The sequence below is a fragment of the Cynocephalus volans genome, chromosome 9, assembly GCF_027409185.1.
Source record: "Cynocephalus volans isolate mCynVol1 chromosome 9, mCynVol1.pri, whole genome shotgun sequence".
Taxonomy (NCBI): Eukaryota; Metazoa; Chordata; class Mammalia; order Dermoptera; family Cynocephalidae; genus Cynocephalus; species Cynocephalus volans.
Genome location: NC_084468.1, coordinates 134,579,904 through 134,596,845, shown reverse-complemented (window position 1 = coordinate 134,596,845; position 16,942 = coordinate 134,579,904). Strand labels below are relative to the sequence as shown.

The window sequence follows — 16,942 nt, the reverse complement described above, 5'->3', positions numbered from 1 at the left end:
AGTTAGTTCATTGTTGACTCTAAAGGGGTAAATACTTTAAAAAATACTAAGGTATTATGAATATGACTCCCTGTATCCTTAACGTATCTCAATTTTCAATTATTGCGTATTTCACATGTTACAAAATCCAGGTTTCCTTATTTGAGCAAGAAATGGAATGTCAAAATCAAGATCTTTCTAGCTCCAAACCTCACTTATTATTCTCTCTTTACCCACTTCCAAAATGGACATAATAGTTCTCAAAGGTACTTAAATCAATATAGATTTACAGAAATGAAGACTTAATCAAGGATGTTCTTTCACTGAAGCATTGTGAGGTTATTTAAATGTTTTGCCTGATTATTGTGAAATTCTAACATTTATAATTACTCACATGGATTTTTAGCTTTTCCTTTTAAGAATCATTGCTTTTCTGTGCAGGTGTTCTTCACTGGGGAAAAAAAAATTTTTTTTTTTAATAATCCCCTAGTGTTTAAAGGATTCATATTTTTGAAGTATAATTATGTGTTTTTGTTTTTCATAGTATAGCATTTTATTTCTTACTCTCTTTTGGTCTTTGTTTATATCTTAATTTTACTAAATCAGCAATTATTTTCTAGTTGGTTGTTTTTTATCTGAAGCTATCAAAGCCCTCAGTAACAATCAAAGCCCTTTTAATTTGTTGAAGACACTTGTCATGTGTGCAGTATATTCAGTTATTAATTTTTCTCTAAATAATGTTGCTAATCTCCTGTCTCTCAGATGAATGCCTTATTAAAACCATCAAATTTTATAATGCCCACTAGAAAGAATGTAGAGAAAGAAAAATCATAAGTCAAAATATCCTGTTTATTACTCAGTAACCCAAGTTGATGTTTCTGGAATAAAATTTTGGTTTCTCAGGTAGTGTCTTGGTAGTAGAAGAACATACCACTATTACAATACTGTAGCACAAAACTATTTTTCTGTCAAAATCATGACTTATCCAAAGCTTTTATAAACTAAAGGTGTAGTAAACTTGATGAGAACATGCTGTTAGTCACCTCAATGCCTTCTAGAGAAAATGTTGCTATAAGCAGCTACTTTTTATATAATTCTACCTTGTTCAAATATGGTTGTGTGTGGATATGTGAGTTTATAATTTGGGACATCTGTTAAAATAATAAAAATTTCCAATTCTCTTTGGTAGAGCTGGAGTGGACCAGAGAAATTGCTTGCTTTAGATGAACTCATTGATAGTTGTGAACCAACGCAAGTAAAACATATGATGCAAGTGATAGAACCCCAATTTCAACGAGACTTCATTTCCTTGCTCCCTAAAGAGGTAAGGATTATCAATTATATTCTTCACTGGGTGCTATTTGAATGTATAACTGAAGAGCTACCAGCTTTAAACATTGTCATGCTAATTATGGTATTTAGATTGTTGGTTTAACACTCTTAATTAGTGGTCAAAAGGGCTGGAAATTGGTAAACTGCAATGACTTAACAATGTAATTGTCAGATTAAAGTGTGGTTGTAGACTAAATAACTTCTTTCCATAACTTGATTAAGTCTTATATATGATAATAACTATTGAATATCATTAATTTGATTATTTCTTTACCACGAAGGTTTTTTGAAGCCCAACCTTTAGTTGTCTTGGTACATTCGTTATAGTAAATTGTTTTAAAAAATTCTGACTTTATTAAAACAGCAATACTTTTTCTCTTATTTTGTTGTTGATTTATTAAGTCCTTTCAAGACCAGTAGTTTTATGATTCCATTGAATTGTAGTTCTCTAATACTTACATGGTATCATTATTTTAAAATACATAGAATTTTACATGTATATCTTTTTTTTTTTTACTAATCCTCCTCCTCCTCACCTCCAGTACACACACACACACACACACACACACATTTTTCCATACCAGTTACATTCTTACAGTATTTATTTTGGAATTATTTATGCCCTTTTAAAAATATTTTTACATAAACTGATACTATTTTTTATCATAGATTGATTATGATCATATGGGCAATCTTGACTGTATAAAGAAGACATAGTTTGGATATAGTTTTTATTGATGTCATAGACTTAATAGTTTCGATTTTGTCAGCAAACAGAGATAATATAACTTTAAATAATCAGTGTCCCCATGATTTATATTTTCACAAATTATTGTGTATATGCCACTAGTTACATGTCAGCTAAGAAGAGAATAAAATACTAATATACCATTGCAAATAATCGTGAGACTTCAGATTTGAACAGGAAAGGAATCAGTTTTTTTCAGGTAACCATTCTAAATATCCTAATGGTATTAAAGATAGTTCCAATATAATTTCACATTGGATATGAATAAAATAGTTTTATCATATTTAATGTATGAAACTAAGCATAACTCCAGGGAAAACCAAAGTGGAGAAGACATCTTTTTCCTGAAATGTTTTTTCTTTGGAGTGCTTTTTAAAAATGACATTGTTCCAGAAAGAAAATTTATATTCCTGCTTGCTCATTCTAGAATTGAACCTTTGAATAGATTTGGCTTATGAAAGTGACATAAGCTCTGGTGCTTCCAGAATAGCAGTAATAATAGGAAACACTTTCATAAGTATTTGACTGAAAGTGAGTTTATTTGCCTTTAATATATTCTCCATAGTTTCCCTTGATATCCTCCTTGTTTCAGAGGGTAGCATTTTTGTTAAAATACAGACTTTCTCCCTATTTCTAAGAATGGTGAGGTTTTTTGTTTTGTTTTTGCTTTACTTGAATTTCCATAGTAACTTTTTAACACAAAAAAAATGTCATTTAAAATCATGAGAGTATGAAAATAACTTGAAGATTCTCAGACCTAAGTATAATTTAAACAACTAATGAAGTAAAAAAAAAAAAAAGAAAAATAGAATTATTGAGTTAGGTTTATAGAAGAAACACAAGAGCGGAGACAGAAAGGATTAATAAGTATTCCTTGAAGAGGTAAAGAGTTAGTAGACTGAAGTTCATAAAGACCAATTGGGTGTGTGTTTTTAATCTAGTATATATTTGTTAAGATTGAAGGTACTACCTTTCCTAATTTTAGAAATTAGAATATGGAATTTTATTTATAAATATTTCATCCTGTGGAGAATAATTAAATTGTTATTTCTATAATTTTTTTTCAACTATGGGTATACTATGCATTTTTCTTTTTCATAGTTGGCACTTTATGTGCTTTCATTCCTGGAACCCAAAGACCTGCTACAAGCAGCTCAGACATGTCGCTACTGGAGAATTTTGGCTGAAGACAACCTTCTCTGGAGAGAGAAATGCAAAGAAGAGGGTAAGGTTCAAAATTGGGTAGAGAATATGTTTGTACTTTGAAAAAGCAAAGTGATTCTGAGAACAAGTAGAAAAATAAAAATAAGTAAAAAAAAATTAGTTTTATTTGCAGTTAGAGTGAAGTGGTTGATAAATGAGAAAAGGGAACTTTGGCAACCTATCAAAGAATGGGTCTTCATTCACATTCACCCATTTATAATAAAATCTACAGGTTATTACATACATTCAAATGAACCAAACTTGCAGATAATCCCTTTAACAAGAACTATACAAGTATATCTGATTTGCTTCCTAGTTGCTATAGTAGAATTAATAAACAATGAATAGGTCAAGATGAGGATCATTTAAAGGAAGCCCTAAAATTGTATTACCAGTGAAATACCCAAATATCTAGTATTTTATTCATTCCTTCCATAAGTATTTATTGAACACCTCCTATGAGCTAGACATTCTTAAATGCTGGGGATATCATAGTTGACAGCCATTGTTTTCCTGTCATGGAGATTATGTTCTTGAAACCTGTTTGGGTTTTTTTGTTTCTTTTTATTTTTACTCCCCTTTCTTAGTAGAAGAGTAGGTATCATCCATATTAGTTAAAGGGAGGACTTTTTTCTTTCCAACAAGCATCTAGAAAAATAATAATTTTGAAAAAATTACGTGAAATTATCATTTGCCTCAAGAAGCAAAATTTTCGAGAAAGACTCATAGAGCGTGATACAGATGATCTTCTCCTTCTCGGCAGTTACAGTCAAGTGGGGAGCACTGACAGTCAGTCTAGGTTAATAAAGCTTTGAGCTAAATGTTCAGGGTACTTGGTTCCTTAATCCTGCTTCTGCCTTGTGTGGGGCTTGGATTAATCAGTGAAATCTTCCTTCTCAAGTATCTGTATACTTGGATTAATCAACCCTGCATTACCTTCTCTTATAGAATCATTTTTAAATGACTTTTTAAAAAACAATAACGAAATTTTTCATTTTAACCATTTTTAAATGCACATTTCAATGACATTAAGTACATTCACATTTGCTGTGCAGCGAACACCACCATCCATCTCCAGAACTTCTTCATCTTTCCCAGCTACAATTCCATACCCATCCAACAATAGCTCCATTCCTCCCTCCCTCTAGCCTCTGGCAACCGTCCTACTTTCTGTCTCTGTGAATTTGCCTACTCTAGGTACCTCATGTAAGTGGAATCGTACAATGGCTTATTTCACTTAGCTTAATGTCTTCAAGGTTCATCCATGCCATAGCATGTGTCAGAATTTCCCTCTCTTTTAAGGCTGAATAATATTTGTTGTATGTGTTTACCGTATTTGGCTTATCCATTCCTCTGTTGATGGATGCTTGGATTGCTTCCACCTTTTGGCTATTGTGAATAATGCTGTTATGAACATGGGTGTACAGATATCTCTTCAAGTCTCTGCTTTTAATTTTTTTGGGTATTTATCCAGGAGTGGAATTGCTAGATCACATGTTAATAATATGTTTAATTTTTTTGAGGAATTGCCATACTGTTTTCCACAGCACCTGCACCATTTTATATTTGCACAGGCAATGCACAAGCATTCCAACTTCTTCACATCCTCCCCTTCACATCCAGAATCATTCTGAGAAAAATGAAATAACGAATACAAAGATATGCCATATAAAGAGTACACTTTACAATATTGGTACATACCCTAGTGACAGTATTAGAAATTAGACAATGTCCTGCATTTCAGGGGTTTTGAGTATAGAGAAAAATGAGATACATTATAAAATGTGTAATTTTTATTATTGGTGAACGCAGTTATACTCTTGAACTTTTTAACACTTTAGGGATTGATGAACCATTGCACATCAAGAGAAGAAAAGTAATAAAGCCAGGTTTCATACACAGTCCATGGAAAAGTGCATACATCAGACAGCACAGAATTGATACTAACTGGAGGCGAGGAGAACTCAGATCTCCTAAGGTAACTGAACTCTTGCAAAATGTAACAGAAACCATTAATCAGTGTTATTACTTAGTGCACTATTTCACTTCTTGGCAAGCAGTATAACTTGACACCTCTCTTCTGTGGAAAGAAAACAATGTATTTTAAAATAACTGAAAGTATAACTGACAGTATTCCTTTACTGCTAATTTCTCTAATCTGACAACTCATTGTGCTTGGATAAAAGATGAGTTGAATTGAATGAATGTCTTTTTAATCTTATGTAAATGAAAATCTCTGAATATCCTTTTGAATATTATTGTGTCATATACATTGTACCTAAGAATTTGCTGTTCCTCTGACCACATAGTCTGAACATGACTTTTTGAGGAATGTCCGTGTTTTGTTTTAGGGTGGCTTTTGTGTGTTTTACTTTTATAAGCATAATTCTGATTTTCTGTCTTATAACATTTTAAGTGTATAAAGACTTGTAAAAATGCTTGAAATTCTTAGATATATTTTTTATAAGAAAAAACCAATTTGGGGAGACACTGTTGTATATACATCATGTATATATTATGTATACATTATGACAGGTTTAATAACATTTCTAATCTATATGTCTATCTTATAGGTGCTGAAAGGACACGATGATCACGTGATCACATGCTTACAGTTTTGTGGTAACCGAATAGTTAGTGGTTCTGATGACAACACTTTAAAAGTTTGGTCAGCAGTCACAGGCAAAGTAAGTTTACTTCTTTCTGTACTTCACAATGTCACCATTTTATGTATATCTTTGAAAGGATCAACAAGTAAAAGGAAAACAAGGATTCATTTCTGATCCTTACTTATTTCGATAGCAAGTACCAGAGATTCTCACTTAGCCCTTTCCCCTGTATTTATGAGAGTCGCGTTGGCATGATGATGAGGCTATTTCTCATGATAGGAATATCATTAGTGTGTTCTTTTAAATAGTTTGTCTATCTTTTTGACTTAGATATTTTAAGATTTTTCAGATGTGCTTTATCTTTTTCTTGGCTCAATTTTCCCCACCTTCATTAGTCATCTAAGTTATACCTCATTACTTTTTAATGTTTTTTAAAATTGTGATTGAGGGATACTTAATTCCCTTACAAACTCTTGATAAGCTATGTATAGTTTACAAGTTAAGTAAATCATGTAATTTAGGCTTAACTCAAACCCTTGTGAGATGGAAGTTAAATAGTTTAGGTATTTAAAAATGAGTTTGAGGAAAAAAACAGTCAGCTTGACTACATACAATATTATACCTTAATGATACTCTAGTGAATATTTATTTTTATCTGTCCATTGGAGAATATTTTCATGAATTAAGTAATTAGCCACCTAAAAAATAATGGAAGAGAGTAAGGGGGGAAAAATCCTTGTCTTTTAAAATGTCTTTTACCATGTTGCTTCTTGGGCAACAATCTTGCAAATATTCCAAGTCAGATGTTAAAAATTTTTTAAAGCGGCTTTGTATTTCCATGGTGTAATATTAATTTTGGATTTATTTCAGAGTTTTAATGTCTGTCTTTACTTGTCTAGAAGTAGCTTGGCTGGCTCCTAACTACTGCCGTGGGGCAGATTCAGATGAAATGTGGTATGTAGCCACACCCAACAGTTTTGGGTTCTTTCTTTGAATCTATTCCCCTGGAAGAAACCAAGTTGCAATTTTAGTATTATTTTACCGAGGAGGCCAGTCTAGAGCTATCATACTCTGGTTTCATATCATATGTTTGCTTTCTAGATACTTGTTTCCCAGTTGTGTGTGCATGTGTAAGTGTGTAATGCTATTGAATAAAAGCAATAAATAGTGATAGGATCATGTTATACTGATGCACAAAAAAATATTTTCTGATGAGCCAAACAAGCAAAGTATACAAATAACTTTACTCCAAATGTTAATGGGCTATCAAAATGTTATTTAAATCATTTTCTTTTCTACCCAAAAGTAATCATCTTAAGTGTTTTTCCAGTGTCTGAGAACATTAGTGGGACATACAGGTGGAGTATGGTCATCACAGATGAGAGACAATATCATCATTAGTGGATCTACAGATCGGACTCTCAAAGTGTGGAATGCAGAGACTGGAGAATGTATACACACCTTATATGGGCACACTTCCACTGTCCGCTGTATGCATCTCCATGAAAAAAGGTGAGGGGAAATCCCATTGTGGTTGGGGCTTCTTCCTCTGTTACTTGTGAATTTGGGGCTTCCTGTGAAGAGTTACTGAGATAGTGATTATGTGCTCTTAAATTAGACTTTAATTGTTAGGCTTCAGATGTTTCTATACTAGGAAAGCCATAGTGTATTGAATTAAAATTGGGGGTTGTCTTTAAATTTCTTCTTCATTTGATAGTGTTGTGGGCTTCCTCCCTGAAACTTCCTACTCCCTAATTATTTTTATCAGTTCTACATTTTTGATGATTTATCATCTTCAAACAAAAATCATTTTCTCTGCCTTTTCTTTTGCTATTCATGTTTCTGAAAGTGGGGCAAATTCAGTCATTCAGGCTTCAAGCCTCTGAGTCTTTTAAATTACCCCCCGTCCTCCCTCTCCCCATCGAATTCCTGAAATCTAGGCTGAGGCCTATGGGTTTTAATTTATCTTCTCACTACCTGTCATCTGAACTATTGCCGTAGCTTTCAGACTTGATCTTCTCACCTTTTGTACAGCTGTCAGAAAGCCCCCCTATAATCATGATAGTATCAGTGCTCTGTTCTTAAGTCTTTGGGAACCTACTGTTGCCTACTGAATTAAGGAAAAAATACTCAATCCCGTTTCAAAATGGTTTCAGCCAAATTGGATTGCTTGCCGTTTTCTTCTCAGTTCCTTTGCTGTTGTTTTTATCTCTTCCTACAAAAGTCCTCCTATTAATATCCTTTCTCTCTATTGACACATCTTTATTGTATCCCTGTTAAACAAATGTGATTTCTACTTAATTTGTTAAAAAAGGTCTCTCTGAAGGGTTCTTAAAGTGGATTCATTGCAGTCTTTACCTTTAACTCGGTCCATAGCATCTTCTTTATTAGGAACTGTTTCATTAAACAGATTTCACACTAGTTTTGTAAGATGTGAAGAAGAATACCTTTTCATTTATAATTTGAATCTACTTTGAACAGTGTGCTGTACTGTTAAAATTTGGAGGGCAGGTATCAAGAGACCTTGCATTTCAGTTTCCATTATGTTCTGACTTCAGTCTCAGTGCTTCAATTTTGTACTCTTTCAAATATGGAAACTATGTCATTTCTTTATCCCTTAGGAATGACATAAGGATACCTAAGTTTTCAGCTTTGTTTTGTAATCCAAAGATGATTGCAGTATTTGTATCTCTGTGGTTTTTAGAAGAGTATAACTTTAATAATGTTGGGCCAAATTTTTAAGGATTTTTGTTCTATAGGTGTATCTTTTTAAATCTGTATATATTAATATTTCCACAGCCTATGGAATATTTATAAATGCAACTAAGCATTATAAGCATAAGTCGCCTTTGTTTGAGGACATGTCTAAAACTGGTTAATTTTACCAGAATATATACTGTAAAGCACATATCTATAACTGTTTAAGTTCAGAATTCTGATTGGTTGAATAAATTTTATTGAATTTTTTACCTAATCACAAAGGGGATATGTGTTTATAATTAAAATTTTGGGTAATGACAAAGAGCATAAAGAAGAAAATTTAAATTTTTCAAAATACTACCCCTTAGAGTTCCCTCATTAACATTTTATACATATGCCCACATCATTTTATTTCTAAAATCAAGATCTTATTATATCTATTTAGAGCTGGCTTTTTCTTTTCTTTTTTTAAATACAAACAGTGGCTTTCAAATTCTAGGCTTCCCAACTTCCCATTCCAGTTAGAGTAACTTACGTGTCAAGAATTTACAGAGGATTTCTTTTGAAAACAGGTGTTCCTCCTTATGATAGAGAAAAAGTTTAAAAACCACTGATTTCTTTTGTCATGTTTTCTGATGTTATTAAAAATTCTAATACATTTTTTCTTCTCTTTTCCCACCTACAGAGTTGTTAGCGGTTCTCGAGATGCCACTCTTAGGGTTTGGGATATTGAGACAGGCCAGTGTTTACATGTTTTGATGGGTCATGTAGCAGCAGTCCGCTGTGTTCAGTATGATGGCAGGAGGGTTGTTAGTGGAGCGTATGATTTTATGGTGAAAGTGTGGGATCCAGAGACTGAAACCTGTCTACACACGTTGCAGGGGCATACTAATAGAGTCTATTCCTTACAGGTAAGAGAGCTTATCTCTTCCATCCCTTAGATGCTGTACTGATGAATCATAAGACTGTTTTACTTAGATAATCACTGTCAAATTGCTAATCCAATACAGTCCAAAAAAGCTGAATCTAATTATCCTGCCATTTTACATATACTTTAAAATTGGCCTGAAGAAAGCATAAATCTCAAAATTATGTAAACGGTTTCAAAATTCTGTGATCCACATTCCCTCTAAAATAATTTGTCTTGGAACCTGAGACTTTGGGGCTCTAGGTTTTGCTATATTAATTAATGGTTAGATAGTCTTAACAGGAGAATAACCTGGATTTTAATAAACTCCTTACTAGAGGATTAATTTGGCCAAAAGCTGCCCCTTTGCCTTGATAGCTAAAAGTTGATGGACCATGTAATTGTGATTCTATCCCCATTTAAAGTAGAAGTGGAGCCTTTCTGTATAAAGCTGTTCTTTTGTATCAGGGCCACTGTTTTGTAGTCATAAAGAAGAAAATTTGACTAAACTGATTTTTTCTGTTTACATTTATAACTAGTATCCTTGAATAAGATGTCATATTTCAAGATAATTAACTAGATTAATAAGAAGTTTAGAAAATTGGTCTTGTTTTATTTCTTGAAAGGCAGCATTTTCAACTTAAAAATATTTCCGATTGCTTACATAGTTTATTTACCAGTTGCTGCCTATTAATGATCAGCAAATTAACACACAATCTCAATACAGACAATTCTGTTCTTAGGGTATTCATTTCTTAAATTGATAGGATACCATTTATGTCCTGAAATATTGACATATGATAAAGATGTTTGTTAAATTAGAAAAAGTGATGAATTGGGAGGAGAGGGAATTCGCTGCAACTATTTTTATGTTTTGTGGTATGCTGAGAACCTTATTGAATATAATATTCTCATTTAAATAAACCATTCAATTGAGAAAAGAGTGAGCCACATTATTGTGTATCTTCTGGGAACTGATGGGTATTATTGGCTTTTAATGTAGCTGGGAAGGTGGAGAAGCTGGGTGTTATGTAGCTTGCTTTTCTTATCAAAATGCCACATCTTCTAATTCCAGATATAATTATTTTTTGACACATTTCCTAATTAGCATTAGGTTCTTGTAAATCCTTTTTTTTTACATAGTTTTTAAATGGAATTTAATTTTGAACATCATGAAAGTTATCTCTAGTCCTTTTTATGCTTTAGGTGCTGATAAACATGCCCTTTATTACAAACTTTGTCATCAGTCGACTTCCTACTGGGAAGTAAAACTCAAATGGCAATCTTCACTGTATCATCCATGGTATATAGCTGCTAAGTGGGGCCCCATGATCTGAAAATAATATGGTGTTCATTTTATGTGTTTTGTGTTTTTGTTTTTGAAGTTGTTTCTGCATCTGGTTTGAAGCTACTGGGCATAAAAAATTAGCATTTCTGATAGAAGTATCTCAGGGACATTTACTGTAGAGTTGCTTGATAACATGCCCTGTATGCTAGTTGCCACTTTATCCTAGGACTTTATTTTGTTCCTGGCATTACCTGTTTGCCTTGCTCTCCTCCGTCCCCTCTTAGGATTAAGGTCAGTAATTGATATGAAGAGTATCCATATTTCTATTCTAATAAACTGTGTCTATTGTAGTTTGATGGCATCCATGTGGTGAGTGGATCTCTTGATACATCAATCCGAGTTTGGGATGTGGAGACAGGGAATTGCATCCACACGTTAACAGGGCACCAGTCATTAACAAGTGGAATGGAACTCAAAGACAATATTCTTGTCTCTGGGAATGCAGATTCTACAGTTAAAATCTGGGATATCAAAACAGGACAGTGTTTACAAACATTGCAGGGTAAGTACTGGCTACCCCACCTTTAGTTGTATTCATTAAAAATGAGATTGTTACTCAAAAGAGAAAAATATGGAGCTTTAGCATCACAAAAAGAGCTAACCTCATACAGATGCTTATTTCAGATAAGTTTGTGAGCATTTTCATTCTGACTTATGTAACTAGGCTACCCTTGAGGAAATGCTGTAAGTTGTATTTTGATACAAAACTGTTTAATCACTTTTTTCTACCTAACCTTAAGGAACGGTGAGAAGAAAGATCTTGGCTATATCATAGAGGCAACCTACTCACTTTATTTTTTGAGTGATTATTTTGTTTTGAATTTAGAGTCCAATTTTAAATGGCCACCTTATTGAAAATAAAATTTTTTTTTCTATCTCTGATAGAAAATTGCTGTGGCCTTCACTTAGCTACCTGCTTAAATGAGATGGGAAGGAATAATAGTGCCCACTAAAATAAAGAAGCATGAGGAAATCACTAATATTAGATGAGTTTCAACAGCGTTAACCCCTTCATGTTTAACTTTGTTTAATTGGTCATAGCTCTTAAAATGCGTTTTTTCAGTGAGGCCATCTGGTGGGCAGCATTGAAGCTTCTTCCTCATTGGTTTTATCTCTTCAGAGTTTTGTAATAGTGTCCATTCAGTTTTCACTTTTGATTGGTCAGTTCAAAGTGGCAGGATAATAGATCTCTTGTATTCATTTGTCCATAAGCAGAATACATGAAGCTGTACTGTCTACATCATCGCCAAGGAAAGCTCTTGTTCACACAGACAGAAAGTAAAATGTGTGCCTGGTAGCTAACCAAGCTTCCTGGAAGACAGAACTCTTGAAAGTTAATGTTTCAGTTACAAATAGCTACCAGATTTTCTTACATCCATGCTGATCCTAAAATACTCAGAACAAGGTTTCTAAATATGCAGCATTTCAAATGTTGCATTTATTGTATATTCTAATGTAGAAGTCTACAAATTACAATGTAACTAACTCATAGCAGATATGTTTAACCAATAACTAAATTCCTTTGGTTTTGCCCAGGTCCCAACAAGCATCAGAGTGCTGTGACCTGTTTACAGTTCAACAAGAACTTTGTAATTACCAGCTCAGATGATGGAACTGTAAAACTATGGGACTTGAAAACGGGTGAATTTATTCGAAACCTAGTCACATTGGAGAGTGGGGGAAGTGGGGGAGTTGTGTGGCGGATCAGAGCCTCAAACACAAAGCTGGTGTGCGCAGTTGGGAGTCGGAATGGGACTGAAGAAACCAAGCTGCTGGTGCTGGACTTTGATGTGGACATGAAGTGAAGAACAGAAAAGATGAATTTGTCCAGATGTGTAGACGATATACTCCCTGCCCTTCCCCCTGCAAAAAAAAAGAAAAAGAAAAAGAAAAAAATCCCTTGTTCTCAGTGGTGCAGGATGTTGGTTTGGGGCAACAGATTGAAAAGACCTACAGACTAAGAAAGAAAAGAGGAAGAGATGACAAACCATAACTGACAAGAGAGGCGTCTGCTGTCTCATCACATAAAAGGCTTCACTTTTGGCTGAGGGCAGCTTTGCAAGATGAGACTTTCTAAATCAAACCAGGTGCAATTATTTCTTTATTTTCTTCTCCAGTGGTCATTGGGCAGTGTTAATACTGAAACATCGTTACAAATTCTGCTAGCCTGTTCTTTTGCCACTGACACCTAGAAAGGAGCTGCAATAACATCAAAACAAGTACTGGTTGACTTTCTAATTAGAGAGCATCTGCAACAAAAAGTCATTTTTCTGGAGTGGAAAGCTAAAAATTACTGTGAATTGTTTTTGTACAGTTATCATGAAAAGATTTTTTTTTCTTTTTTTTTTTTTTGCCAACCATTGCCAATGTCAATCAATCACAGTATTAGCCTCTGTTAATCTATTTACTGTTGCTTCCATACACACTCTTCAGTGCATATGTTGCTCAAAGGTGGCAAGTTGTCCTGGGTTCTGTGAGTCCTGAGATGGATTGAATTCTTGATGCTGGTGCTAGAAGTAGGTCTTCAAATATGGGATTGTTGTCCCACCCCTGTACTGTACTCCCAGTGGCCAAACTTATTTATGCTGCTAAATGAAAGAAAGAAAAAAGCAAATTATTTTTTTTTATTTTTTTTCTGCTGTGACGTTTTAGTCCCAGACTGAATTCCAAATTTGCTCTAGTTTGGTTACGGAAAAAAGACTTTTTGCCACTGAAACTTGAACCATCTGTGCCTCTAAGAGGCTGAGAGTGGAAGAGTTTCAGATAATAAAGAGTGAAGTTTGCCTGCAAGTAAAGAATTGAGAGTGTGTGCAAAGCTTATTTTCTTTTATCTGGGCAAAAATTAAAACACATTCCTTGGAGCAGAGCTATTACTGCCTGTTCTGTGGAGAAACTTTCTTTTTGAGGGCTGTGGTGAATGGATGAACGTACATCATAAAACTGACAAAATATTTTAAAAATATATAAAACACAAAATTAAAATAAAGTTGCTGGTCAGTCTTAGTGTTTTACAGTATTTGGGAAAACAACTGTTACAGTTTTGTTGCTCTGAGTAACTGACAAAGCAGAAACTATTCAGTTTTTGTATAAAGGCGTCACATGCAAACAAATGAAATGAATGAAAAATCAAATGGTTTGCCTCATTCTCCAAGAGCCACAACTCAAGCTGAACTGTGAAAGTGGTTTAACACTGTATCCTAGGCGATCTTTTTTTCCTCCTCCTGTTTATTTTTTTTGTTTATTTTATTTATAGTCTGATTTAAAACAATCAGATTCAAGTTGGTTAATTTAGTTATGTAACAACCTGACATGATGGAGGAAAACAACCTTTAAAGGGATTGTGTCTATGGTTTGATTCACTTAGAAATTTTATTTTCTTATAACTTAAGTGCAATAAAATGTGTTTTTTCATGTTATTATGCCTGTTTCTTCCACTGAGGTAATAATACTTCATTATAAATATTTAGGGTTTGTCTCTAATATTTAAGATAGCTAAGTCATGGTTTCTTTGCATTCCCTATATTGTGACATAGAAATCAATACTTTGAAGCCTGTTTTATACCACGAAAGTAAGGATAATGTGCTACAAATGCTAATTTTACTTCTCTCCTTACACTATAAAGGAGGACACTCCATTGTGCTTATCTCTGTATATTGCATTGGGGTGCATGAATATGAAACCTGGTTCCCTCAAAGAGTCACACAAGTTTTGTGGTAGTAGTAACAACTGCAAGTCCTGTAAATAATAAATTTATTTTAAAGTTTTGACCACGTATTAAGGCTTACCAGGCACTCTCTATGCATTATCTCTCAAACTCCCACCATCCCTGAGAAGTAGATACTACTGTCTCTTTTTTTTTTTTTTTGTGACTGGTAAGGGGATCGCAACCCTTGGCTTGGTGTTGCCCGCACCGCGCTCAGCCAGTGAGCGCACCTGCCATCCCTATATAGGATCTGAACCCGCGGCGGGAGCGCCGCTGCGCTCCCAGCGCCGCACTCTCCCAAGTGCGCCACAGGGGTCGGCCCTACTGTCTCATTTTAAAGATGAGCAAAATACTGCAGCTCAGACTAGTTGGGTAATTTGTCAAATTGGATAACTAGCAGAACGCTAGGATTCAAACCAGAGTTTCCAAAGACTATATACATGCTGCCCTTTAAGAAATTTTGGCAGAGTAACAGAAGGTTTGGAAGGGGAAATAAGTCATTTTGTGGTACTTTTAGACTCTTCTGTAGCCGTTTAGTTCAATAAATCTAGTATTTTATAACAAGGGGGAGGAAACAAAGTTCAGTTATTTAAACAATGTAGCTCTAAATATAATACCTCAAATAGCAGGGTGTGTGTGTGTGTGCGCGTGCGTGTGTGTGTGTGTGTGTGTGTGTGTGTGTGTAAAGCTACTAAATCAGAACATCTGGGAATGGGACCTACGAGTCTGCAGTTAAACTAACTCACCATAACAAGTGAGTTGTGGACACTAAAGTTTGAGAACCACTGCATTAGATATCATTCCAGTACATTTGGTTATTTAGTTATCAGTCCACGGCAAATTAAAGGCAAGAAGAGCTTAAAGAAAAAGACCAAAAACTACATTTTTGCAAGGCAAAAATCATATTAGACCATGAAGTACAGGGGCAGGCAGCCCTGCATTCTTTAGAGTAAACCAGGGCGTAGCCCAGAGTCATGGCTACTGTTCACACTGATGACTCTGAATTGTCAAAAAGTTGTAATCTATTTGACAGTTCTTGAAACTGTTTGATTTTTCATAATACCATATAAATGAGGCTAAACTATAACATAATTGAAGAAAAACATCAATTTTTAGAACATTATAAAATAGAATGAACTCACAGGCTTTGCAGAAAAATAGGCCTGAATTCAAATCCTAGTTTTAATACTATCTAGTTACTGGGACCTTCATCAGGTTTCTTGACCTCCTGTTTTCTCATTCTCTAAGAGGTAAAGGATACCCACCTCCTAAGATTATTGTAGGAATTAAATGAAGTGTTATAAAGCACATAGCACATTGACAACACTTAGAATTCAGTAAATGGTGGCCACTATTAAAATTTTAAAAAAATAGACCTACATAATCGTAATTTTCTGTATTTAACAATAATTGGATGTGTTTGCAGCTAATTCAGTTATGTAATAAAAATAGCATACACACACACACACAGCAATTTGCATTCTTTTAACTGGAATCACATAAATTCTCATTTGAGTCCTAACAGAAACCTTGTGAGATAGACGTATTGAGCACCCAGCAGTGATTTTATATATACTTAAGTGTTCATTAAATATTATTTTATGAATAAATAATCTTTCTTATACTGAATTTGTTCCTGAAAAGTAAAATGTTAACCTCATTCCAAAAGAATTAAAGTATTGTAATTGTAATAGGAAAAAAAAAAAAAAAGTCACTAGGGGAACCCTGTTTTGTGCTCTCCTTAATGAAGAAATTTACCACCTTATGTAACTGTACATTTAAAAATCTTCATAACAGATATAAGCAGTCCCCATACTGAGATCTTACAAGTTCCCAAAGATCAAACTTTGCCTGAAACTAAAGTCAAAATTAGGATACAAAAGTAACCCATAAAAGCCATAGCAGGTGCACAGTAAATATTTGTTGAATTAAACAAAGGGAGTTGATTATCTCATTTATTTTTTATAGGAATGGTTTAAAATTTTGACATTTTGAAACCCCCTTACTGAGATTCAATTACCACAGCTATTTCATTAATTTGCAGCAGTTAGTGCCTACCAAATGGTTAAGTAGGTGTTTCGACCTACCTATTTGTTTAATTTCAAAAAAGTAACTGACATTTAACTATTTGTATTAACTGTTTTAAGCCATTTTCTCTACCCCCTCTGAGTTAGTCTGTTATAAAATCGTCTTTCTTTTTCTCTGAGTTGATTAGTGGCCACAATCAAACCACAACAAAAAGACCCCTGTGAAATGGGGTGGGGGGCGGGGGGGACGGGGATCCAGGGCGGCTTCGGGAGACCCAGCTGTGTCCTGCTTTTCTGTACACTTTTCCCTGAGACTCTCATCGTGCGTTGTGAAGCAGAGGTGCAGAGGTGAAGACACTGCGGGAGTCTGCCGACCTCCTCCGTC

General features: G+C 34.3%; 1 protein-coding gene across 3 annotated transcripts in view; it reads left to right on the top strand.

Moving 5' to 3' along the window:
* FBXW7 (F-box and WD repeat domain containing 7) overlaps positions 1 to 12,796 on the top strand; it is a 228,258-nt gene extending 215,462 nt beyond the window's left edge. For all 3 annotated transcript variants that reach the window (XM_063108224.1, XM_063108226.1, XM_063108225.1), the window contains 8 exons: positions 1,169 to 1,303; positions 3,161 to 3,284; positions 5,104 to 5,240; positions 5,836 to 5,949; positions 7,202 to 7,383; positions 9,257 to 9,482; positions 11,118 to 11,328; positions 12,363 to 12,796. In XM_063108224.1, coding sequence (XP_062964294.1) covers positions 1,169 to 1,303; positions 3,161 to 3,284; positions 5,104 to 5,240; positions 5,836 to 5,949; positions 7,202 to 7,383; positions 9,257 to 9,482; positions 11,118 to 11,328; positions 12,363 to 12,631 — 1,398 coding nt within the window. In that variant the 3' untranslated portion in view covers positions 12,632 to 12,796. The remainder of the gene's footprint in view (positions 1 to 1,168; positions 1,304 to 3,160; positions 3,285 to 5,103; positions 5,241 to 5,835; positions 5,950 to 7,201; positions 7,384 to 9,256; positions 9,483 to 11,117; positions 11,329 to 12,362) is intronic.
* Positions 12,797 to 16,942: the final 4,146 nt, after the last annotated feature.